Below are 22,105 nucleotides of genomic sequence, written 5' to 3'. Positions count from 1 at the left end.
TCTACTCAGTTGAAGAAATAATACTTAAGCAAATGAAATATTAGAGAACAGTAAGAACAATTAATATGTAAGATATTAACACAAGAGATATCAGTTCAAAGTATTTAATCAGAGAATTTATGACTCTTCCTTAATGCTGTGTTATAAAGCACTAAATCTCCCTTATGATATCTTGATAATAGATTATTCTGAAAGAGAACCCCACTATAAGTAAAATATGCATTCTAGTTTAAGGCTGATCAAATAAATGGAATTATAGTATTATGTCTAGGCTATTTGCTTGTTTTAGCAACCTATATTTTTGTATTTGCCGCCCTAAAAAATAAACTGAAGGAGATCGACAATGTGGAACAGTAGATCAGAGCACTTTCTCCATTCTGTTTACTTTCCATGTAAATTGTATCGACCTGCATGCCATCGATGTTGTCATCTTCTGACATTTATGACTCAGTATTCTAACCTGTGAATCTGAGCACAACTCGGTTTAGAAAAAATAGTTAGTAGCCTGTGAAGTATGGGTCAAAGTTTTCATTTGGATCTCTGCTATACTGTACTTTCCCCAAAATCTGCTCATAGATAAGAGAAATTTAATTATTTTACCTAACTCCTTTAATTTGGGAAGGGAAAAGTTTGAGGGGCACACCTGGCAGTGTTCAGTGGGTACTTCTGGCTTCATGCCCAGGTCTCATTCCTCGCTATGCTCAGGACCAAGCAGTGCCAGGGTTCAAATCTGGTTCTCCTGTATGAAAGCCTGTGCCCAACCTGCTAACCTATTTCTCCATTCCTTTGGTTCCTTTAATCAAAGAAAATTATATTTTAGGATATTATTGTAGATGAAATAGTACTGTGAAGAGACTTTATGATATTTTAATTAGTATGAAGTAAGAATGAGAAGTGTAGAATTGAAGATAGAAACTATGATAATAGAAGGAAAACCTAATTTGCCAAAAGATGACAAATGGTAATTCTCATTAGCCTGAAAGTTTCCTAGAGGAAGTTGATGATGTGTATACTTTTTACAGATTTTTAAAATAAATATTAGATCTGAACAGTGTCATATACTTACTTTTATATGAATTGTATAAAATATTCACATATATTTTTCCGAACATCTATCCAAATTTCTTTTTTTCAATATATTATCAAAATCAACTTTGAACTTATAGTTACCTCAAATTTCAGTGGCTATATAAATCAAAGAGTAAATTCTTAAAAACATGAACTTTTTTCAATTACACATATACACTTGTACCAATGAGTAATGAGACTAATAAAATTGCTAAACTAAAAAAATATCAAAATATATATATTTATTAAATGTTCTGGACAGCTGAAGTTAACAGATTTGGGTTCTGAGATGAAATTCTAACACTGATAAAAATGGTAAGACTTCAGTTGTCATATGACAACATGTCAATAAAATCTTAGGCTAATTAAGATATTTAAATTATTTAATATTATAGGGCTCTTTTATTTTCTGAAAGCTCTGTAATTGTGTCTATTATTCAGCAAATATACGTTCACAGCACTGAACTGTGAAACTACTTGCTTATTATATATTCCTTCTTAATCCAATGTCTGCAAAGATTTATTTTTAATATAAACTAGAATTTTTTTTAAATTTTCTTTAAGGTATCTGCAACTAGGTCTATTTATTTATCTTTTAAATATCCAGAAATTATTATAAAATTACTTTTGTGAAAATACCTGAGGACTCAGAAATTTGAAAATAGTTCTATTTTAATAAAAATAAAATTCAAAACAAAATGTAGACATTTCATTTACATACAAGACATTCTTGTTCAAAGCAATCAGTATCAGACAACTTTAACTTGCTTTCAGTTTTTGTAAACAACATAAAAGTTACTTATCAATAGCACAGGTAAATGGAAAAGTAATCATAGCCAAATATACTAAATGTTATTTTCTCTTTTTATTAAGATCTTTATTTAAACACCTTGATTACAAATATGATTGTAGTTGGGTTTCAGTCATGTAAAGAACACCCCCCTTCACCAGTGCAACATTCCCATCACCAATGTCCCAAATCTCCCTCCTGCCCACCCCATCCCCACCTGTACTCTAGACAGGCTTTCTATTTCCCTCATTACTGTGAAAGTTAAAAAAGAAAAGGACTTTTCTAAACAGCTGATTGACTTTGTGAATATGTGTGCCTGGAATTATCTTTGGAAAAGCAAACTATCCATTTCTAAAGCAGAAGTTTCCCAAACTTGGAGATAGCATGGACGTAGGGTGTTTGCCTTGCATGCAGAAGGACGGTGGTTCGAATCCCAACATCCCACATGGTCCCCTCAGCCTATCAGGAGCAATTTCTGAGGGTGGAGCCAGGAGTAACCCCTGAGCATTGCCAGGGGTGGCCCAAAACCACACACACACACACACACACACACACACACACACACCAAAAAAAAAAAGTTTCCTAAATACTGCCTCCTGAAAATTCTACATTCTTCTATACAAGAAATGCCACATGATTCAAAGCCTTATTACACATTGAAAAGAATTGTTTGAGAGTATTTTATGTTCTTATTTGTGAGTAACTATTTGGACTATCATCAAGTATCTGAAATTTGAGTGTTTCCAGCCTTTGACACTGTCCTATACTTTACATGGTGTTTATAGGTAAAATATTAATCATATTATTGGCATGGTATGAGTCTAATGATTCCTAATTCAGTTTAAGGATCAAATGAGATAGAAATATGTATTTATAAATTATACTTGATCTTCTGTGTAATTATTCTTGCTACTTCCCAGCCTTACCAGACCCCTGATGACTTTGTGGCTGCTACTTCTCCAGGACATATCATGACTGGAGGTTTGTTTGCCTTTCATGACAAAATGTTTGTCTTAAAAAGACTATCCCAGACAGCCAGAAATTCAGAAGTGTGTTGAGTGAGTAAAACTTGACAGAATACAGTTACTTAGACTTCAAGTTTATAGTGTGAATTTTAATACATAAATGTTTACTTGTATTATCAGAAAACCATTTTAATAAAACTTTAGTGTAATATTTTTAAAGTTGTACCTAATCATTCAGTCCTTTTTTGTTTGTTTGTTTTGTTTGTTGCTTTTTGGGGACATATCTGGCAGTGCTCAGGGGTTACTCCTGACTCAAAGCACAGGTATAATGCCTTGCGGTTATTGAAGGGCTATATAATATAGTGGGGATGGAACCCAGCTCAGCCATGTGCAATGCAAGCTATACTCACTCTCTACCTACTGTAATCTCTCAGTCCTTCTTAAAAGACTGCTATATTAGAACTTCAAGTATAATCAACTTTCAAATGAGAAGCAATTATATTTTCCATTAATCTTTGGATTTTTGACTAAAATAACTTGAAAAAAGTAAGACATATGGCCAGTCCACCACAAATATTTATAGCACATTTACAATCATTTTTCATAGTATGGGGCTTTTTAAACACTGATTTTATTTCTTGTTTACAATAGTTTACATTTAACCTTTTCACTACACTTTCTTCTTTTTCCTGTTTTATGGAGTCATACCTGGCTGTGCTCAGACTCTATGTAAACATGGCTCTATGCTCAGGCATCACTCCTGGTGGGCTCAGGGGACCATATGAGGTACTAGGGATAAAAGTAAAAGCTCATCTTTCTGTATTATCTCCCAAGCCCATAAAAATAATACACATTTTAATTGTCAGGTAATTACTTTGACCTTTCTTTCTTCTTTGTTTCTTCTTTTAAATTGAAAACAATGCTGATTTACCAAACATCATAGTTCAATAATCCACAGGATAATAGAATTATTCAAATAGTTTTATTTTATAAATCCTAGATTAGTGAGTTAAAACAAGGCTTTAAATATCAGAATATTGACATATTACCATTTCTTCATTTTAAAAGAGTAGATTAAGCATTTGCTGTGTATTAACACTAAGATGTTTTATAGGTAGAGAATAGTAGATAAAGTAAATTTAGTAGTAAGTAATCAGTGCTCTATAATAATCATAAAAATAAGGGTAATAAAAAGAAAAACTGAAAGAGAAAGTAGCCATGCCACAATGGTATTAAAATAAGAAAAGCAAAAGATAGCCTTATAAGTATAAAAGCCAGACAATTATAATTGAGAGAGATAATTCAATGACTAGGATGCTTGTCTTGAATGTGCCTAACTAGGTTAGAATTCTGACACTGCAGGTAGCCCCACAAGCCCACCAGGAGTGATCCCTGAGGACAGAGCAAACTAAGTTACTAAATAAATAATAAAATGTAGATATGTGGGTGTAGAAAACATATTATTTATAAAGTCCTGAGGGTGGTGGATGATGGTGAGATGGATGGAGGGAGGGGTCTTTCTCGGCCAGCCCGGGCACGAGCCTGCAACCCCCTCCAGCCCTCAGTCTCAGAGTGGTGGTAGGAAAGATCCACAGGCAGTCAGGTTTCAGGAGACATCAACTTTATCAAGGCCCTAGTCTCCATGTGTGACTCCTCATGTGGCTCCTCAGCTTTTAAACTTTTAAGCAAGCTCTCATCAGCTGCCCTCACATCTTCTTCTTTCTGCCAGTCACCTCTCTTGCTGAAACCTCTCCCTCCTCCTCTCAAATCTCCTCCCATCTATCCTGCTGGTGGGCAAAACAGGAAGCCAAAGACCCCTCCCAGATGTGGGCAGGTTTGCCTCTAAAGGTGAGCAAAACAGGAAATTGGGGAAGGGAAGTAACATTTGGGCAGAAATAAAATGCTGAAATTTAATTAAAAATAAAAATAAAAATCAGATATATCTTCATATAATAGAATACAAAATTAAGTATTTATATGTCATGTCAAATTTCATTAAAAATGGTATCACCCTATTTAATAACTTCATTTGAGAGCTGCTCCATTCTTATATGCTTTGAGGAAACATATAAGTATAAAAATTATTTTTTAATTTTTCTGTTTTGGGTCACATGTGATGGTACTTTAGAGTTACTACTGGCTCTGCACACAGGGATTACTCCTGCTAGGTTCAGGGAACCATATGGGAAACCAGGATTGAGCGTGAGTCAGCTATGTGCAAGGCAAGTGCCCTACCAGCTGTACTATCTCTCTGACCCTCCAAAATTTTAAAGTAAAGTTTAGAATATTAGAATATTAGAGGTAAATTTGTTGTTGTTGCTTTAAATCGTATTTAAAGCATTGAATTTTACCAAAGTTATTCATAGTTGAGTTTTAAACATACAATGTTTCTACACCAATCTCAGTACCAATGTTTATCTCCTTCTACCAATATTGCCAGAGATTATCCCCAAGCCCTCCATGCCAATTTCCCCTTAGCCTGCCATCATAATGGGAACCTTTTAAACTTTGGTCGTTAAAGTTTGGATCTCAAACTTAATTTCAGTTTTGACTTTGTGGTTTGAATATTTAGTTCCATCCTTCCTAATGCCACGAATGTACCTGAATCTCTTTGAACCCATTTCTCCTTTATTATGTCATTAATTCCTCTCCACTCTATTTCTTCCCTTCTTCCCACAGTATTCTGGGGCCAAGAGTGTTCTAGGCAAATCCCATTTAAACTACTGCATTCCCTCATGCAGTTATCCTAAATACCACATGTAATTGATAATATTTTGTATTTAACTTTCTTCAGGCTTACTTCAATTAATATAGTATCTTCCAGTTCCATCCATGTTGCACCAAACTGCATGATTGTATTATTCCTTACAACTATATAGTATTCCATTGTATATTTGTACAACGTCATGATCCCTTCATAAGCCAAGGAAATAGCTGAAAGGGCCATGATGCATGCTTTGTATACTAGAGATCTAGATTAAATCGCCAGCACCACTGGCTCCCCACATTCTTCTGGAAGCTAACACTGACCATTTAGCAAGAAGTAGCCCCTGATCGCTCTGAGAATGACCCCAAGAAGAAAACAAAACAAACAAGCAAGAAAGACATAAATGTCACTGATCCCAAAATAATTTTATTAGAGACAGAAATGTAGATATCAGATGACACAATCTCAGATAAACATTTGCTGTTTTTTTTTAAACATCTTTCACAACAGCTTTGAAGTCTCAATTTTTCTTCAAACTCTTGCCATGATAAATAGCATTGACATTATCAATAATTTAACACTATTTTCTAGAGTGAAACAAAAACTATAACACTTGTACAGAGGTGACAGTGGCAATGGCAGCTGCTCTTAAATTTCTTTCCAACTTCAATCGCCCCAGAGAAATGATGGTATCTCAATGTGACTGTTCCAGCTACATGCTAACGTTTAAGACTGTCATAGGTGCTAGTCTCTCAGAAATAACCATAGCTGTCTTGAGGATACTGAATTTACGACTCATACCTCAGATAGGTTTTGCTCTATATCATATTTTCTTTATCATATTCATTGTTATAAAATGATTGAGGTAGCCTTGGGGACTTGTTACAGAGTTGCATTTACTTTAACATTTCTTTCTCTTCAAAAAAAAGTTATAATCTATTATAGGTAGCATAATGGAAAATCACTAATAGAATGCTCCACACTTAATTTCATATTGTGTAGTTTATAATTATATTTAGTGTGATTTGGATAAGACACAAACCTCTGATGGCATCAACTGCCTTTTTTTCCCCCCAAATAACATGTCAGGTTTGAGGAAAAAACTTCTCAGAGACTTGCTCTTCAAGTACTTGCTTTCCCTTGAACAAATTATTTTGCTTGCTTGTCTCTGTTTCTTTGCTACCCATTTCCACTCTGAAGAGGCCAGTGTTTTCTATTAAACACACATTTCTCTCTTTTTTCTACCCTACCATCTTCTTAAATAAGTTTCTATTAAAATTTCAAAAAGGGGGGGGGGTGGAATGGTACACAGTAGGTAGGGTGTTTGTCTTGCACACTGCTGACCCTGGATGGAGGCAGATTCAATCCCCAGCATCCCATATGGTCCACCGAGCCAGGAGTAATTTCTGAGATCAGAGCCAGGAGTAACCCCTGAGCTTTGCCAAGTGTAACCCAAAACAAATCAAAATTAAAAAATAAAACCTTTTCCAAAAATAAAGAGAGAAATATAGAAAATTTCTCAAAGAGATGGTGCTTAATTTGAAACTTGAATGAGAAGGCCAAGAAAATTTCTTTTATTTATTACATTAAAATCAAATTTAGTCGTCACTTTACTATGTAGTCAAACACTGAAACAACTCCAATCCATTTGTTATAATGCCTGTCTCCCTCAGCATCAGTAATGAACTATGTGAACTTGACTTCGGATATTTCTAAACACCTTACTTATGCTTATTACTGAACTTTGGTGGAAATAAAATTGGAATATATGTCCCAAACATAGGGTACTGTCACCAGTTTGTATCTGTGTAACTCCTGGGTCTTCATATTGAGGATAAGAATAATCACTACATGGCTGGATTAACCACTCAGACTGGACTAAAGAATTTCTAAATTTCTATCCCTGAGGAAACATTGGTTGTTGTTTCTGAGTCAGGAGACACTTGTGAGGAGATTCTGAATTACGTGTTCTTAGATGCAACACAAAGAGCACAACTAAAAGCTGATACATATACCCTCTCATAAATCACTTTATCCTTTATAATAAAAGAGCCTTAATCCATTATAGATGGATATGATCAAGGTGGCAGTTGCTCAGTTTATTCCACTGGATGTTGTCCTCAAAAGCATAATTATAGCATTTATCTAGGATCAGAGGATGGCCCGGAATCAAAGTGCTTGCTTTCATGTGTGAGGCCTGGGTGCTACACAAAAACAATTTTAAATAACATTTCTTTAATGGAATATAGGAATTTAATTATTTACTATTTGACTTATGTAGCTTAGCACAGGGCTAAAAATGTTAAATCATTTCCTTCTTTAGTCCCACCATTGTGCATGTCTCCCTCTGTTAGGGAAAGTTTGAAAGAGTTAATTATCTATGATTCTCTTACAGAAGTTATTAATATAACAAAAAACAAACTTCTAAAATCTCTTTTTAAGCTTGTTCACATTCCTCCAGAAGATAAAACAATTTCATGGAAAATTGTATTAAATATATTGTTAAAATAAATGTCAAGTTAATTATAACAATTTTTTGACAAATATATTGAGAAAATCTTTCCACTCTGTAGCAAGTTAGATCAAAATGCTCCAATGAATGTAGTCCTGGCCAGATGAAAAAAACTACAGAAAGTCAACATATCTGCTTCTATGACTGTGTGAAGCATCCTGAGAATCATTACAATAATCATACATGTAATTATAACCACTGGCACATGTGCTATTTCACTCCTTAACATTTCTCAAAAGCTGATCTTATTTTTTAGAAGAATTTTGATTCATTTTAAATTTTATTAAAGCACTACAATTTACAAAGTTACTCACAGATGAATTTAGGTATACCAGTATCAGCTTCCCTCCACCATGTTGCCAGGTTTCTGAACACCAAATCTAATAATTTCAGCATACTGCCTTATAAGCACATTTTTATATTAAATTACTTATTTAAAAAGTGTAGTTACTAATGACTGAGCAGAACTTCTGGTACCATAAGAAAAGACTCAATCCTAGGCTTTGGCCTAGGATCTGTGCAAAAACCAAGATCACTAATTACAGAAGGCTAACTACAAGAAGCATGATGGAACAACGTGATTTAACCTTTTTTTGTGCAAAGGCACACTTTTTCATGAAAAAAAAATCACGAGGCACACTACCATTAGAAAATGTTAAAAAAAATTTTGAATTCTGCCTATATTGACTATATATAAAAATTGACTATATATGAAATAATAAAGTATTTTATAATTGTTCATATTTTTGTTTACTTACTCATTGTAACCTGGGCCTGTTTGGCGAACACAAAGCTGATATTCTAGCAGGATTCGAAGAAAGACACACACGTAGTTCTACGTCAATCACTTTCAGTCTCTCTGTCTTTAGTTTTTATAGTCCATAACATGCACTTTGGCTCACAAATAGATCAATCATGCCAAAGCACATGTTACTGAATTGGAATTTTTCCCACGACACACCAGACAATATCTCACAGCACACTAGGGTGCCACAGCACAGTGGTTGAAAAATGCTGTTGTAGAACCATAACAAAAGACTCTATCCTAGAGGTTGTCCTATGACCGATTGAAATTCCAAGATCTCTAGCTACAGAGGACTGAGTTTGTCATCCACAACTGAGCAGAAAGTTTCCTGGGGGTAAAAAGACCTTGAGGTTCGAGAATGAACGTGTATGGAGCCAGTAGTTGCTCCCATGACAGTACGCTTCAAGGGTGGAGTAACTCTACCTCCTAGGCCAAGGGAATTCTCTCTAACTTTCCCAATACTTATCGTGCCTATGCAAAAACAAACAAACAAACCATATTTATAAGTAGTCTCAGAAAATTCAACTGGCTTGTTGAAGATTATAGGAAATCACAGCAGTAAAAGAGATCCTTGAAATTGATTTGATTTCAAAGCTCTTTGTTTTATTCAAAGTCCGAAATTGCCTCATATAACAGAAAGTTAACATAGGTAACATGTAGACCTAGTATGTTAATTTTTTAAGCTCAAGTCCAGTAATATTTTTTTAATTCATCCTTTCCCCTTTTCTTATCTTTCCTCACTTTTACTTATTCCCACCTTCTTGGGGTCAATGAATTTTTTATTTCGATAAAAACCCACATGATAATGATCTATACTCACTGGAGATATTTTTCATTTAAAGGAGTCACATTGTGGAAATCAAGTGGTTTAAATATTTGCTTTTTTTTTTTTTTTTTTGGTTTTTGGTTTTTTTGTTTTTTGGGTCACACCTGGCGGTGCTCAGGGGTTACTCCTGGCTGTCTGCTCAGAAATAGCTCCTGGCAGGCACGGGGGACCATGTGGGACACCGGGATTCAAACCAATCACCTTTGGTCCTGGATCAGCTGCTTGCAAGGCAAATGCCGCTGTGCTATCTCTCCGGGCCCGGTTTAAATATTTGCAATGTAACTGAATCTCCTGTCTTTTAGATATGGATCACTGCCTTTTAATAATGCAATAATAAATTAAAATAAAACATTAAATTAAATGAAATTAAAAATAAAATAATACAAAGCACAGTGTGCTTTGAAAAGGACGTGGAATATCTCAACTGGTATGATGCCTTGGCTATCCTATTTTTGGCCATCTCCCTCCTAGGAATTATATTGGTTCTGGCTATTGGCATAATATTTACAAAAAAACTTGAAGACAACTGTTATGAAATCATCTGGTGGGTTGAAGTTCCTTTATGTCATTCTCCTCTGTCATTTCCTCAATTTTACCAACACAGATTTTTTCATTGGGGTACCTCAAGACTTCACATGTAAAATCAAACAGACACTGTTTGGCATTAGCTTTACCCTCTGCATCTCCTACATTTTGATGAAGTCCCTTAAAATTCTACTAGCTTTCAGTTTTCATCCAACGCTGCAGAACTTAAGTTTCTTTATAAACCAGTCCCCATTATCTGCACCTGCATAGGTGTCCAGATTGTCATTTTCATATTATGGCTAATCTTTGCTGCTCCTGTAGTGGAGAAAAATGTCTCCTTGTCCCTAGTAATTATTCTGAAATGAGAAGAGGGATTCCTTCTTGTGTTTGGTGTCATGCTAGGCTATATTGACATTCTGGTCTTCATTTGCTTTACATTTGCATTTAAAAGCAGGAAACTACCTGAAAATTACAATGAAACTAAATTCATAATATTTGGCATGCTCATTTAGTTCAAAGCTTGGGTCACATTTATCCCTGTCTATGCTACTTTTGGTAAATATTTGCCAACTGTGGAGATTATTGTTATCTTAATAACTAACTATGGAATCCTGTGTTTGTATACTCTTCCCCAAATTTTTTGTAGCAAAAAATTAATACAAAATATGCCTTTCTTGGAGCCAGAGCATTGGCACAGCAGTAGGGCATTTGTCTTGTACATGTCTGACCCCAGGACAGACAGTGGTTAGATTCCCTGGAATCTCATATTGTCCACCGAGTCAGGAGTGATTTCTGAGCGCATAGCCAGGAGTATCTTCTGAGCGTCACCGGGTGTGGCCCAAAAATTAAAAAAAAAATCTGCCTTTCTCAATATAATTTACAGTTAGTCTTCCCACAGTGTAGGCATCCTTGCAATGAGTCGTGTCTCATTGGATTCAATTCACAGCAATATCCCAACTGCAAATTCCAATTCTGGTGGCAAAGTAACTGCCTGGCATTTGCTTTGTAAGCGTTGACCTAGGAAGCACCGCAGTTCCATCTTCCGGTGTCCCATATGGTCCCCCAAGCCAGGAGCGATTTCTGAATGCATAACCAGGAGTAACCCTTGAGCATCACCAGGGGTGACCCCCCCTAAAAAAATGTATAAACCAACTTTTAAAATTCTAGCTCATGATTTTAATAAGGGTAGGATTTTATTTCTATTTAAATATCATACCTAACCTTCATAAAATAAAATGTTTTTCTAAGACATTTGAGAATAATCATTTCCTTGTTCTCCTCTAAGCCACAATGTGTACTGTGCTCTAGGATTATGGTAAATAACCTATTGTGAAAATCATCTAAAATGGGTTTATTAAGGCCCCAACTCAATGTAATGATGTTCTAGTGAAACAAAAAATAGAAATTATAAATTAAATTCCTAACCCAGGCTCCAAGGCATAATCCAGGGAGGATACGTTTGGTTATCCTAATTTGAGTACACATTTGTGAGATGAATTTTTTGTTGTTGTTGTTGTGTTTTGAGATATTTTTATTGTTTATTTCTTTGTTTTGGGTCATACCAGGCAGTTCTCAGTGGTTACTTTTGAATCTGCATTTAGTACCCTACCTGCTGTACTCTCTCTTCTAATTCCAGTAAGATAAATTTCTATCTGAAAACAATGACTATCCTATACATTTACAAATAGCACACACATAATTTTATTTGGGTTTACTAAATTTTCTGTGTAACCATATAAAAAGATCTATGTTGGAAAAAGCAGAGAGAAGGCGATAACAAATTCATAATAACCATTCTTAGAGATTTTGAAAAATGAAATGCCTTGATATTATGTAACACTGTACCTTTGTTTTGTACCTTTAACTTTTTTTCTTCTCTCTTTTTAAATAAAATCTTTATTTAAGTACCATGGTTACAAACCTATCCATAGATGGGTTGCAGTTATAAAAAGTACACCCCCCCCTTTACCAGTGCAACCTTCCCACCACCAGTGTCCCTCCCAACTCCCGCCTTCTCCACCCTCTGCCTATCTTCAAGACAGGCATTTATTTTCTCTCACTATCATTGCCATGATGGTTGTTAGTGTAGTTATTTCTCTCACTGTGCTCACCATTCTTTGTGGTAAGCTTCATATCAAGGACTGGTCCTTTTGGTCCTCATCTTTATTGTCTCTGTGTATTTTTTATTTTTTACTTTTTGTGCCACACCTGGTGACGCTCATGGGTTACTCCAGGCTATGCACTCAGAAATCAGTCCAGGCTTGGGGGACCATATGGGATGCCAGGGATTGAACAGAGCTCCATCCATCAGCAAGCACCCTACTGCTGCACTATCACTCCGACCCCTGTCTCTGTGTATTTTTTAACTTCTTTTTGTTATTGTTGTTGTTTTCTTTTGTGTTTGTTTGTTGTTTGTTTATTTTATTTTTGCCACACCCACCCAGTGGCACTAAGGGATTACTCCTGCTCTGAGCTCAGAAATTGCTCCTGAGTCGGGAACTGTATGGGATGCCTGGATGGAACCTGAGTCTGTCCTGGGTCAACTGTGTGCAAGGCAAACACCCTACTGCTGTGCTACCACTCCAGCCCCTAATTTTAACTTCTTAAAAAAAAAAAAGTATTTCTTGGTAATATAACCAATTATTTTTATTTAAATAAATTATTTATTTTAATTGCAATGATTCACAGTTACAAAGTTGTCATGATTGAATTTCAGTCATACAATATCCAACAACCTTCAGCAGTGCACATTCCTTGCCACCAATTTCCCTATTTTCCATCCCAGTCTCCCCACTGCCCTCTACCTTACCTGCTTCTGTGGCAGAAATTTTTCTTCTCTTTCTCTGTCTCTCTGTCTCTGTCTGTCTCTCTCTGTCTCTGTCACTCTCTGCCTCTGCCTCTGTTTCTCTGTCTCTCTCTCTCTTCCTTATATCCTTTAGACACCATGGTTTTCAATATTGTAACTGAAGGGTTGTCATGAATTTCACTTTACTTCTTTTCAGCACCCAATTCTTGTCCACAATGATCATTTCCCAATGATAATTTCCACAATGAACATTTCCCAATCACTTTTATAGTGATTTTTTTTTACAGTGGTCCATTCTTTGCCCTAGCTGCACTCCTCTGCTGTTTGTAGCAAGTTTCCTCCCATGGACTGGTCCTCCTGGCCTTCATCTCTAGTGTTTTTGGTTATTATTAGTATAACCAATTCTGAACTGTACTGTGATGGCCTTAATGTAAATAAATAAATAAATTCAAAGGATTGTATTGTCTACCATAAAAGGGTTATTTTAAAAAAAATGAAAGAGCAAATGAGACAATTATATCAATGTGCTATAAATTGCTATTCAAAATATTATTACTATCTCACCACTGTTACTATTTGTTTTTACAACAATCTTGTGCGTAACATAATTCTTACAAAGAAAAAAATTAAGAAATGTTAGGTAAGTGTCTTTAGACATTAGGCCCCAAATTCATTCCCCGGAACTCTTTGAATATTGCCAGAATGAGCCTGGTACTCCCCTCCACTGCTGAACCTAACTGGCTCACAGGTGCTTAAACACTCCTTGAGAGATCCAAAATGAAAGAAATGAATCCCATGGCAAAGTAGAATTCCACACCCTATGGGTTTGTTGTTGTTGTTTCTAGATAGGCAGTGAAATAAAACTGGCATTACTTCATCAGTTCACTCTCTAATTTAGTACTATACCAATGAAAGTATAAACAGATGTCTTATGGGATCATAGAGATAATATAGAGGGTAAATAATTTAATACAGCAAACCCTATTTCCATCTCTGGCACCCCATATTGTCCCCCGAGCTCACCAAGTTTGATATCTGGGTACAGAGCCAGGAATAACTCCTGAGCTTTGCTATGTGTAGAACCCTCCAAAAAATAAATAAATAAATAAAAGGTGACTTATACTATTAAAACTAAAAAAGATAAAGAATATTCTAAACAAGAATGAAATGTACTGAGAGTAACCAATTTTTCCAAAGACAAAACAGCAACAGTTAAATACTACAATATTCAGACTTGCAAAAGATGTAAGTAAAATAGAATTTATAAGTTCCAATAAACCTACTTCTTTATCTCTTTCTCTGGAAACAAATGTACTATGATCAACTCTGTCAAGTATGTGATCTATGCTCTTTAAATAGAATTAATTATATTGTTAAAACAAAATATTAGGAAATGGAAATGGTAATAAAAATGTAACGCTTATGGGTACTCTTGTTAAAATTCTACATAAAAGTGAACTAAAACCCAAAGATTGCATAGAGAATGGAAAGTATATATGTTCAGATTGTTAAAATATTAGATACTGTTATTCTATTTTAATGTTATTTTAACTGTATATATTTGAATAACCTAATGAAATATATTGAAATGACAGATGATAAGAGTAAGATTTTTGTCATTTTTGCAACTTTATTGTCTATTTAAGGGATACTATAAAGTAAATTATGAAATGTAATCTGGATGTACTTAAAAGCACAACTGCTTTCTAATAAATATCAATTTCAACGGTCTAGAGACTGAAAAAAAAATCAAGAAAACCTACAAACCTACAATGTCTGAAAACCACCTATACTTTTACTGGGAATCGTAACCTATTACAGAATGTGTTTGATTTTCTTTTATGCAGGAATGTAGGTGTGTATGTTGGACACCAAACTAATCATTTGGTTTCAGGCTGATCATTTAACCATTTGGTAGCTTAGGTTCCATCCTGAGAAAATGACTATACTAGGCTCAATTTTTCCTCTGATATTTGAAAATAGTATATTTTATAATTTTCAAATATATATATATGTATATGTATATGTATATATATACATACACACACACACACACACACACATATATATATATAAGCAGAAAGCACACTGAATTAGATGAGAGCTGGACAGAACTCCACTACGAACTTAATCAATTGACTCATGCAATAGGCATTTGTGGAAGTAGAGCATGCTTCTGCCCCCTGGTGGTCAATAATATTTTTACATTTACAACTAGAATTAAGATCTTCCTGAAACACTAAAAATTAATTCAGAATATGCACTAATATTGGTGCTTTTACTGTGCGAAAAAATTGAGGAAAACAGAGTAGTGAAAGCAACTGACAAAGTATATATGGGCAAGAAAAAAACAATAAGGTGGTCAAGATTTGTAGTCACAAGGAGTGAAAAAAAATTAAAGAACACTTCTGTACATGTAGCACCTAAATCACCAGAGCACAGCAACTGGAAAGCTATTTAGATTAGGGCAAACACTTTGTTTTTCAAGGCCATATCATACTCTGGTTTCTCGTAAGATTGCATAAATCTTTCGCCTTTTCAAGGCCATATCAACTTTTGTTTGTCTTATCCACTGCTGGTGGGAATGCCATCTAGTCCAACCTTTATGGAAAGTGATATGGATATTCTTCCAAAAACTGGAAATTGATCTCCCATATGATTGAGCTATACCATTCTTAAGGATATGTTCTAGGAACACAAAAATACAATACAAAAAAACCTTTCCTCACACCTATATTCATTGCAGCATTATTTACAATAGCCATACCCTGGAAACAACCAAGATGCCCTTCAACAAATGAATAGCTAAACATACTGTGGTATATATACACAATAGAATATTATGCAGCCATCAGGAGAGATGAAGTCATGAAATTTTCCTATACATGGATGTACATAGAATCTATTATGCTGAGTGAAATAAGTCAGAGGGAGAGAGATAGACACTTAATGGTCTCACTCATCTATGGGTTTTAAGAAAAATAAAATACATTATTGAATAATTTTCAAAGACAAAGGAGAGGAGGTTTGGAAGTTCCAGCTCAATACATGAAGCTTACCACAAGAGTGGTGAGTGCAGTTAGAGAAATAACTACATTGAGAACTATTATAACAATGTGAGTGAATGAATGAGGGAAGTAGAAAGCCTATCTAGAGTATAGGTGGTGTTGGGGTGGGGAGGAGGAAGATTTTGGACATTGGTGATGGCAATGTTGCACTGGTGAAAGGGGGTGTTCTTCACATGACTGAAACCCAACCACAATTATGTTTGTAATCAAGGTGTTTAAATAAAGATATTAATTTTAAAAAAGAATGTTTGATTATCTTTGAAGTGAAATATAAAAACGGTGTGGACCCCTTTTTTAAACTGAAAGTTTCCATGGCTACCAGAACTCTTGCTCCTCATGAATAAACTCTATTCTCTTCTACCCCTAACCCTACTTAGCCCAAATCTGATTAATAAAGACAGTAAACTAAATTTTATCTTGGGAAGCAGAATAAAAATTAACATTCTTATCAGTTTGTCGAACATAAGTTAGAAACAGTAAAGGTATAGTCTTAAAAGCAAATAATTTTTTAAAACAATGATACTTAGAAAAGTATCTGAAACTTTTCATTTTAGCAAAAGATAATCCCTCATTTTCAAGTTTCATACAGATTATGCATTAATAAAATATGTATTTTCTTTCTAAATCTCCTAGTGAGGAATATGTGAATAAAATTTTTTATTGAAACAAATGTTAAACTTCTTTAACACTTATTTATTTAACATTTTCCATTGTTTACATTTCCCTATGATTTAACAAAGAAAACAAGAGAAATCGAGATGATTTCAAATTTTTAACTATGTTTCACAGTTCATGCCATGGAGCAGATTGCTGCAATTATTACTGATATCACTAGCTTACTTTTTATATTAACTCATTACTAAAATCAACATGTTTCTTTGATGCTAACATTAATATGTCAATATATAAGTAAAAAGGTGTAAATTACAAAATTTTTAACATTGGACTCACAAAAATTTTATCCTGGAGCAAACTGTTTCACCCTATTATAGCTGTGAGTTACATGTCATCAAGAAGTTATGTGAATTTTGGACTGCAAAGACAAATAAAATCTGAGAGGAGTCTAATGAGAAACACAGACTTACTTAACATCAGATCTAAATCATGCTACAGGTCCTTAGGCTTTGGTTATTGGGATAAATACACTTTTACCTTTCTTAGACACCTATATTTCACACTAGCAAAAATATACTTTTGATTTTTTTCTGTCTCTCTCTCTTCTTCCCCTAATTTTTTCTTCCTTCCTTCCTTCCTCCCTCCCTCCCTCCCTTCCTTCCTCCCTCCCTCCCTTCCTCCTTCCCTTTCTTCCTTCCTTCCTTCCTTCCTTCTTTCCTTCCTTCCTTCCTTCCTTCCTTCCTTCCTTTTTTCCTTCCTTCCCACTTTCCTTTTTTTCTTTTTAATTGAGATGTTCACAGGTCACAGTGCTCCAGGCTCTGGTATTTAAATACAGCCTCCCACACTCCAGCCTTTTTGAGCTATATTCCTGACCAAATTTTCTAAGCTTCTTCTAGATCTTCAATTTGAACCAGTAATTACTTAAACTTGTCATTTTAGGGGATAGGGAGATAGTACAACAGTTAACGTTGCATGCTTTAGATCCCGTTCAATACCATGTATTACTCCTGAGCTAGGGGTAATCTATCTCATCCACCCACCCCCAAAACTCAAAGTAACAAGTGAAACTTTTCTGTTCAGCGACCTGTCCTCTTCTAACTGCATATTTTGAAATATAATGATGATTTAGGTCTTATATCATTGCGGAAGCACCCCCAAGTAATTGATCCCAGCTCCAGGCTCTAGGGAAAATTCCTAATTTTATTATTATTCATATCCTAAAAGCTCTCATTTATTTAACTTTAGATTGATGAATTTATATGATTGCATCATATGTTCAATTGATCTCTGTGCTGGATAATTATTTGTGGCAACTTTATGATATGATTATACTCAGATATTTATTAACATGCCATAGTTGTATTTCTTTCTCTGGAAAATTCTAGTATAAAGTTTCAAACTCAGACTACCCAAAACAGAACTTTACATCTGGCATAAACCTTTCCAACCTATAGTCTTCCCTATTGTATTTAGTCATACTAAATCTTTCAAGTTCTTTTATTATTCTTAAACATTTTATCTCATACTCTACTACTGTTCTGTCTGAAAAATTTTGCTAAATTTTGCTGAATCTGAATTATGTCTGAAATCTGCTCATTTATCACCACCTTCAATTCTAACATCATAATGGAGGTATTGTAATTCTTTACCTGGGTTATTTGCAAGGACCTCTTTACTAGTCTGCTACTGTTTCTGACTCATTAACAGTATGTTCTGAATACAAGCAAAAGGTCATTTCTCCTAATATCTATTACAAATTCTCAAAAACATTTTCCAATTATGTCAATTTTATCTAGAATAGAATTTAAAGATCCTGCAATGGTCTGTAAATATGTATCTCCTACTTTATCATAGACCTCTATTCCAGCTACACTGGATTCCTTGCAGATAACCACTAACTGACCACCCTAAAGATGTGTTTTCCATTACAATGACTATTTGAAGACAAGACCAATAAGAATAGGGTTTTTGCCTTGCATGCTGTTGACCTGAGTTCAATCCCCAGCATACCTGAAGGCCTTCGGGAGTGATTTCTAAGTACAGAGCCAGGAGCAACCCCTGAGCATTGCAGATTGTAGATGAAAATCAAACAAACAAAACCCAAACAAATCAAAAGAAACACAATGACTCTTCTACAAAAAATACTATTTTCCCAATAACCTTCATAACTAGCTCCCTTATTTAACTTGTCCAATGACACCTCTCTGTGAGTTTTAAATTAATTGCTTTTTGTAATATACTATCCAATCATTCTGAATACCTAGTAACCTTATATTAAAGCATTAAACTTGTTCTCCTTCCTGCTCTCCTGCTCTCTCTCTCTCTCTCTCTCTCTCTCTCTCTCTCTCTCTCTCTCTCTCTCTCTCTCTCTCTCTCTCTCTCTCTCTCTCTCTCTCCAGCCCCCTCGTCCTTTTTTTTTCTTTTAGACCAGCGGACCCAGGATCAACAATGTCCCATATGGTCTCCCAAGCCAGGAGCGATTTCTGAGTGCATAGTCAGGAATAACCCCTGAGTATCACCGAGCACAGCCCAAAATAAATAAATAAATAAATAAATAAATAAATAAATAAATAAATAAGTAAATAAATAAATAGGGTTGAAAAATAAAGATGAAAAATAATGATTAATTTTTTACTTATAGATTTGGTATGAGAAATATATGTATTAAAAGCTCACAAAACTTAGCATATATTTTAAATGCCTGTCATTGTTTCTATATATTATTATACTTCAAATCAGAAGTTAGAAAGTGGTATAGATAGCTCTAAATTAAAGACTTTAGAGAGAGGAGAAAATTATTTTGGTGCTTTTATATTTTTCTCCTTGATTCTTTAATATGGTAAATATTCATGTAGGTAAGTTAACTCTCAATTTCTTTTTTCTTTCTTTTTATCTCTTTTTTGGCCACAATCGCTCTTGGCTTGGGGGACCATATGAGACGACAGGGTATCAAACCATGGTCGGTGCTAGGCTAGAGCACAAAGGCAGATGCCTTACAGATTTCACCACCGCTCCTGCCCCATAACTCTCAATTTTTATAAAGCAAACAAGCAAAAAGTATTATCAATAAACCAAGAGAAGATTTAACATCTAAAAGTAAAGAAGAACTGTAAAATGGATGTGGGACATAAGGATTTTTTCATCTGGCTTCACTCAAATAAGATTATGAAATATCAGTCTGTTTTAATTACATAGATGGTATGTTTAAATAAAGTAAAAAATAAAATTAAAAATGCAGTATAAAGAGCTTATAAGATCTAAAATAGACTTTCAATTACAAACACAATAAAAATAAGACTACATTTCACTGATCCCTTTAGTCAATATATATTTGAGAATCCACAAATATATTAGTCACTATTCTATATCCTGGCCAATGGGTGTTGCTCAGGACAAGAGGGATTTTCTTGGTCATGCAGATTACATTCTGGATCACAGAGGCAGGTCTTGTATACATACATATACAGAATGGCAATAGTCAAGAAGAAAACAAGGTAATGAAAAAGATCACTTCTGTAGAATGAAGGTGAAGATTTTTATGTACAAATTTATTATACTTCATCACCAAGAATTCCACCAAAACTTTCCATTGATGTTCCATGTCACTCTTATCCCTCTTTAAAAACAAGACATTTCCAGTTGTAGGACTATCACAGTCATATTGTCTGCTAATGCCCTGCAGCATTTCTGCAGGCACTGCCACAGTTGTGCCCAAGCATGAGATAGCTTTCAATAACAAGAAAAATGTTACTCATACTTTCCATTTAGCATACACAGCACTTTGTTTAAAATCTTTAAATCTATTGTTACTTGTAGCATCATAACTTATAGAGAAACTAAATAAATGTGAAAATGTAAACCTTACTGATAAGAAATAAGCAGGGAATGAGCAAAATTTGTAATTTTGAGTACACATTAGAAAAATCATTGGCTTGGAAGTTATATAATGAAGAATCAAATTGAACCGCGAATTACAAAATAATCTCTGTGATTGGCAGAGATTTCTGTGTGCTAACCTACTGTAACCTCAGAGTCTATCTAGAACAAAATTCTGCATACTGGGGACACCCTTTGTTTTTTGTTTTGGTTATTGGACCATACCTGCCTGTGTCAGGGTTTAGTCCTGGTTATGTGCTAATGGATCACTCATGGCATGGTTTCAAAGACCATATGGGTACCCAATCTAACCTGTGTCTGCCACATGCAAGGCAAGCACTATTTCTCCAGCTTCAGCTAATTTTTATGAACAAATGTGTTGTCCTGATGCTTAGTAGAGAAAAAAGTTATTTTCTTCTGTTAGATGTCAAGTCAAAGTTTTGTTTTAATGTGTTCCAACTCTAGAACTAAAGAAAACATTTCTCATGCTGCTGTAATTATTTTTTATCTAGGGCATTGCCAAGCTATATATTTTAATCTCATCAGAAATAGATAGAATGCAAAATGTTTCTTCTCCCATGACATAAGCTCTGATTTTCTTGCCCCGAAGTTCTGCAATATTTAAGAAAATTGAGATAAAAGCCATGTGTAAATGCTTGACATTTGGTTCTCTCCAGGGAAATAAGCTTATTTAGCTAGTTTTATATTTCTCAGTGGAACATTAAACTTGGTTGTTTCTCAGAGATGCTTTTTTTTTTCTTTTTTCTTTTTTTCTTTCTTTCTTTCTTTGTTTTTTTTTTTTTTTTGCGCCACACCCATTTGATGCTCAGGGGTTACTCCTGGCTAAATGCTTCAGAAATTGCCCCTGGCTTGGGGGACCATATGGGACACTGGGGATCTAACTGCAGTCCTTCCTTGGCTAGCGTTTGCAAGTCAGACATCTTACCTCGAGCGCCACCTCACCGACCCCAGAGATGCTTTTCTTTAGCTTTGATGTTTTTTCTCATTGTTGCAAAGACAAGCCTTAATAAGACTTATCAATAATGAAAGAAATTTTAGGTAACATATTCCTGAAATTATCAAATATTATTTATGGTAACAATTTTTTTCAGGCAAGAATTTTTCCAGTTCATGGTGTGGCACCAAGAATTTCAGTCTTTTCTTAATCTAGTCTAAGTGGATTTGGGGCTCTATTTTTATTTTTGAATACCTGAATTCATCTGCTAACTTATTTAACAAACACATAATTATCTACTTAGTGTGAAATTTTCAGCTCTAACTTTTTTCTATGAATAAGACAGAAAAGCACTCTACAGAAATTTTCACAAATCAAAATGTCACTGTTTTTTGGGGGGCTGCTTATACAAAGATTGTTAAAGATAGGAGGAAATTATTAATGTCTTTTGAATTCTTATATGTCAGTGACATTTGGAGATTTAACCCTAATTGTTCTTTCTAAATATTGTCTACCCCACCTCTACCAGTGCTTTTGTAAAATGTACTGTAGTTTTCTTACCTACTAATTCCCTATTGACATTGTTT

General features: G+C 34.7%; 1 protein-coding gene across 1 annotated transcript; it reads left to right on the top strand.

Moving 5' to 3' along the window:
• The first annotated feature begins 343 nt into the window (after positions 1-343).
• GPRC6A (G protein-coupled receptor class C group 6 member A) lies at positions 344-11,214 on the top strand. Its single transcript, XM_049772613.1, is given in 12 exon segments — positions 344-353; positions 2,705-2,865; positions 2,867-2,916; positions 6,041-6,127; positions 6,129-6,340; positions 7,926-8,017; positions 8,104-8,227; positions 9,976-9,998; positions 10,000-10,182; positions 10,184-10,418; positions 10,421-10,840; positions 11,021-11,214. Coding segments are annotated over 12 exon segments (1,791 nt in total).
• Positions 11,215-22,105: the final 10,891 nt, after the last annotated feature.

The sequence above is a fragment of the Suncus etruscus genome, chromosome 4 (genome assembly GCF_024139225.1).
Source record: "Suncus etruscus isolate mSunEtr1 chromosome 4, mSunEtr1.pri.cur, whole genome shotgun sequence".
NCBI lineage: Eukaryota > Metazoa > Chordata > Mammalia > Eulipotyphla > Soricidae > Suncus > Suncus etruscus.
Note: the sequence above shows the minus strand (reverse complement) of the source record. Positions and strands in the feature narration are given on the sequence as shown.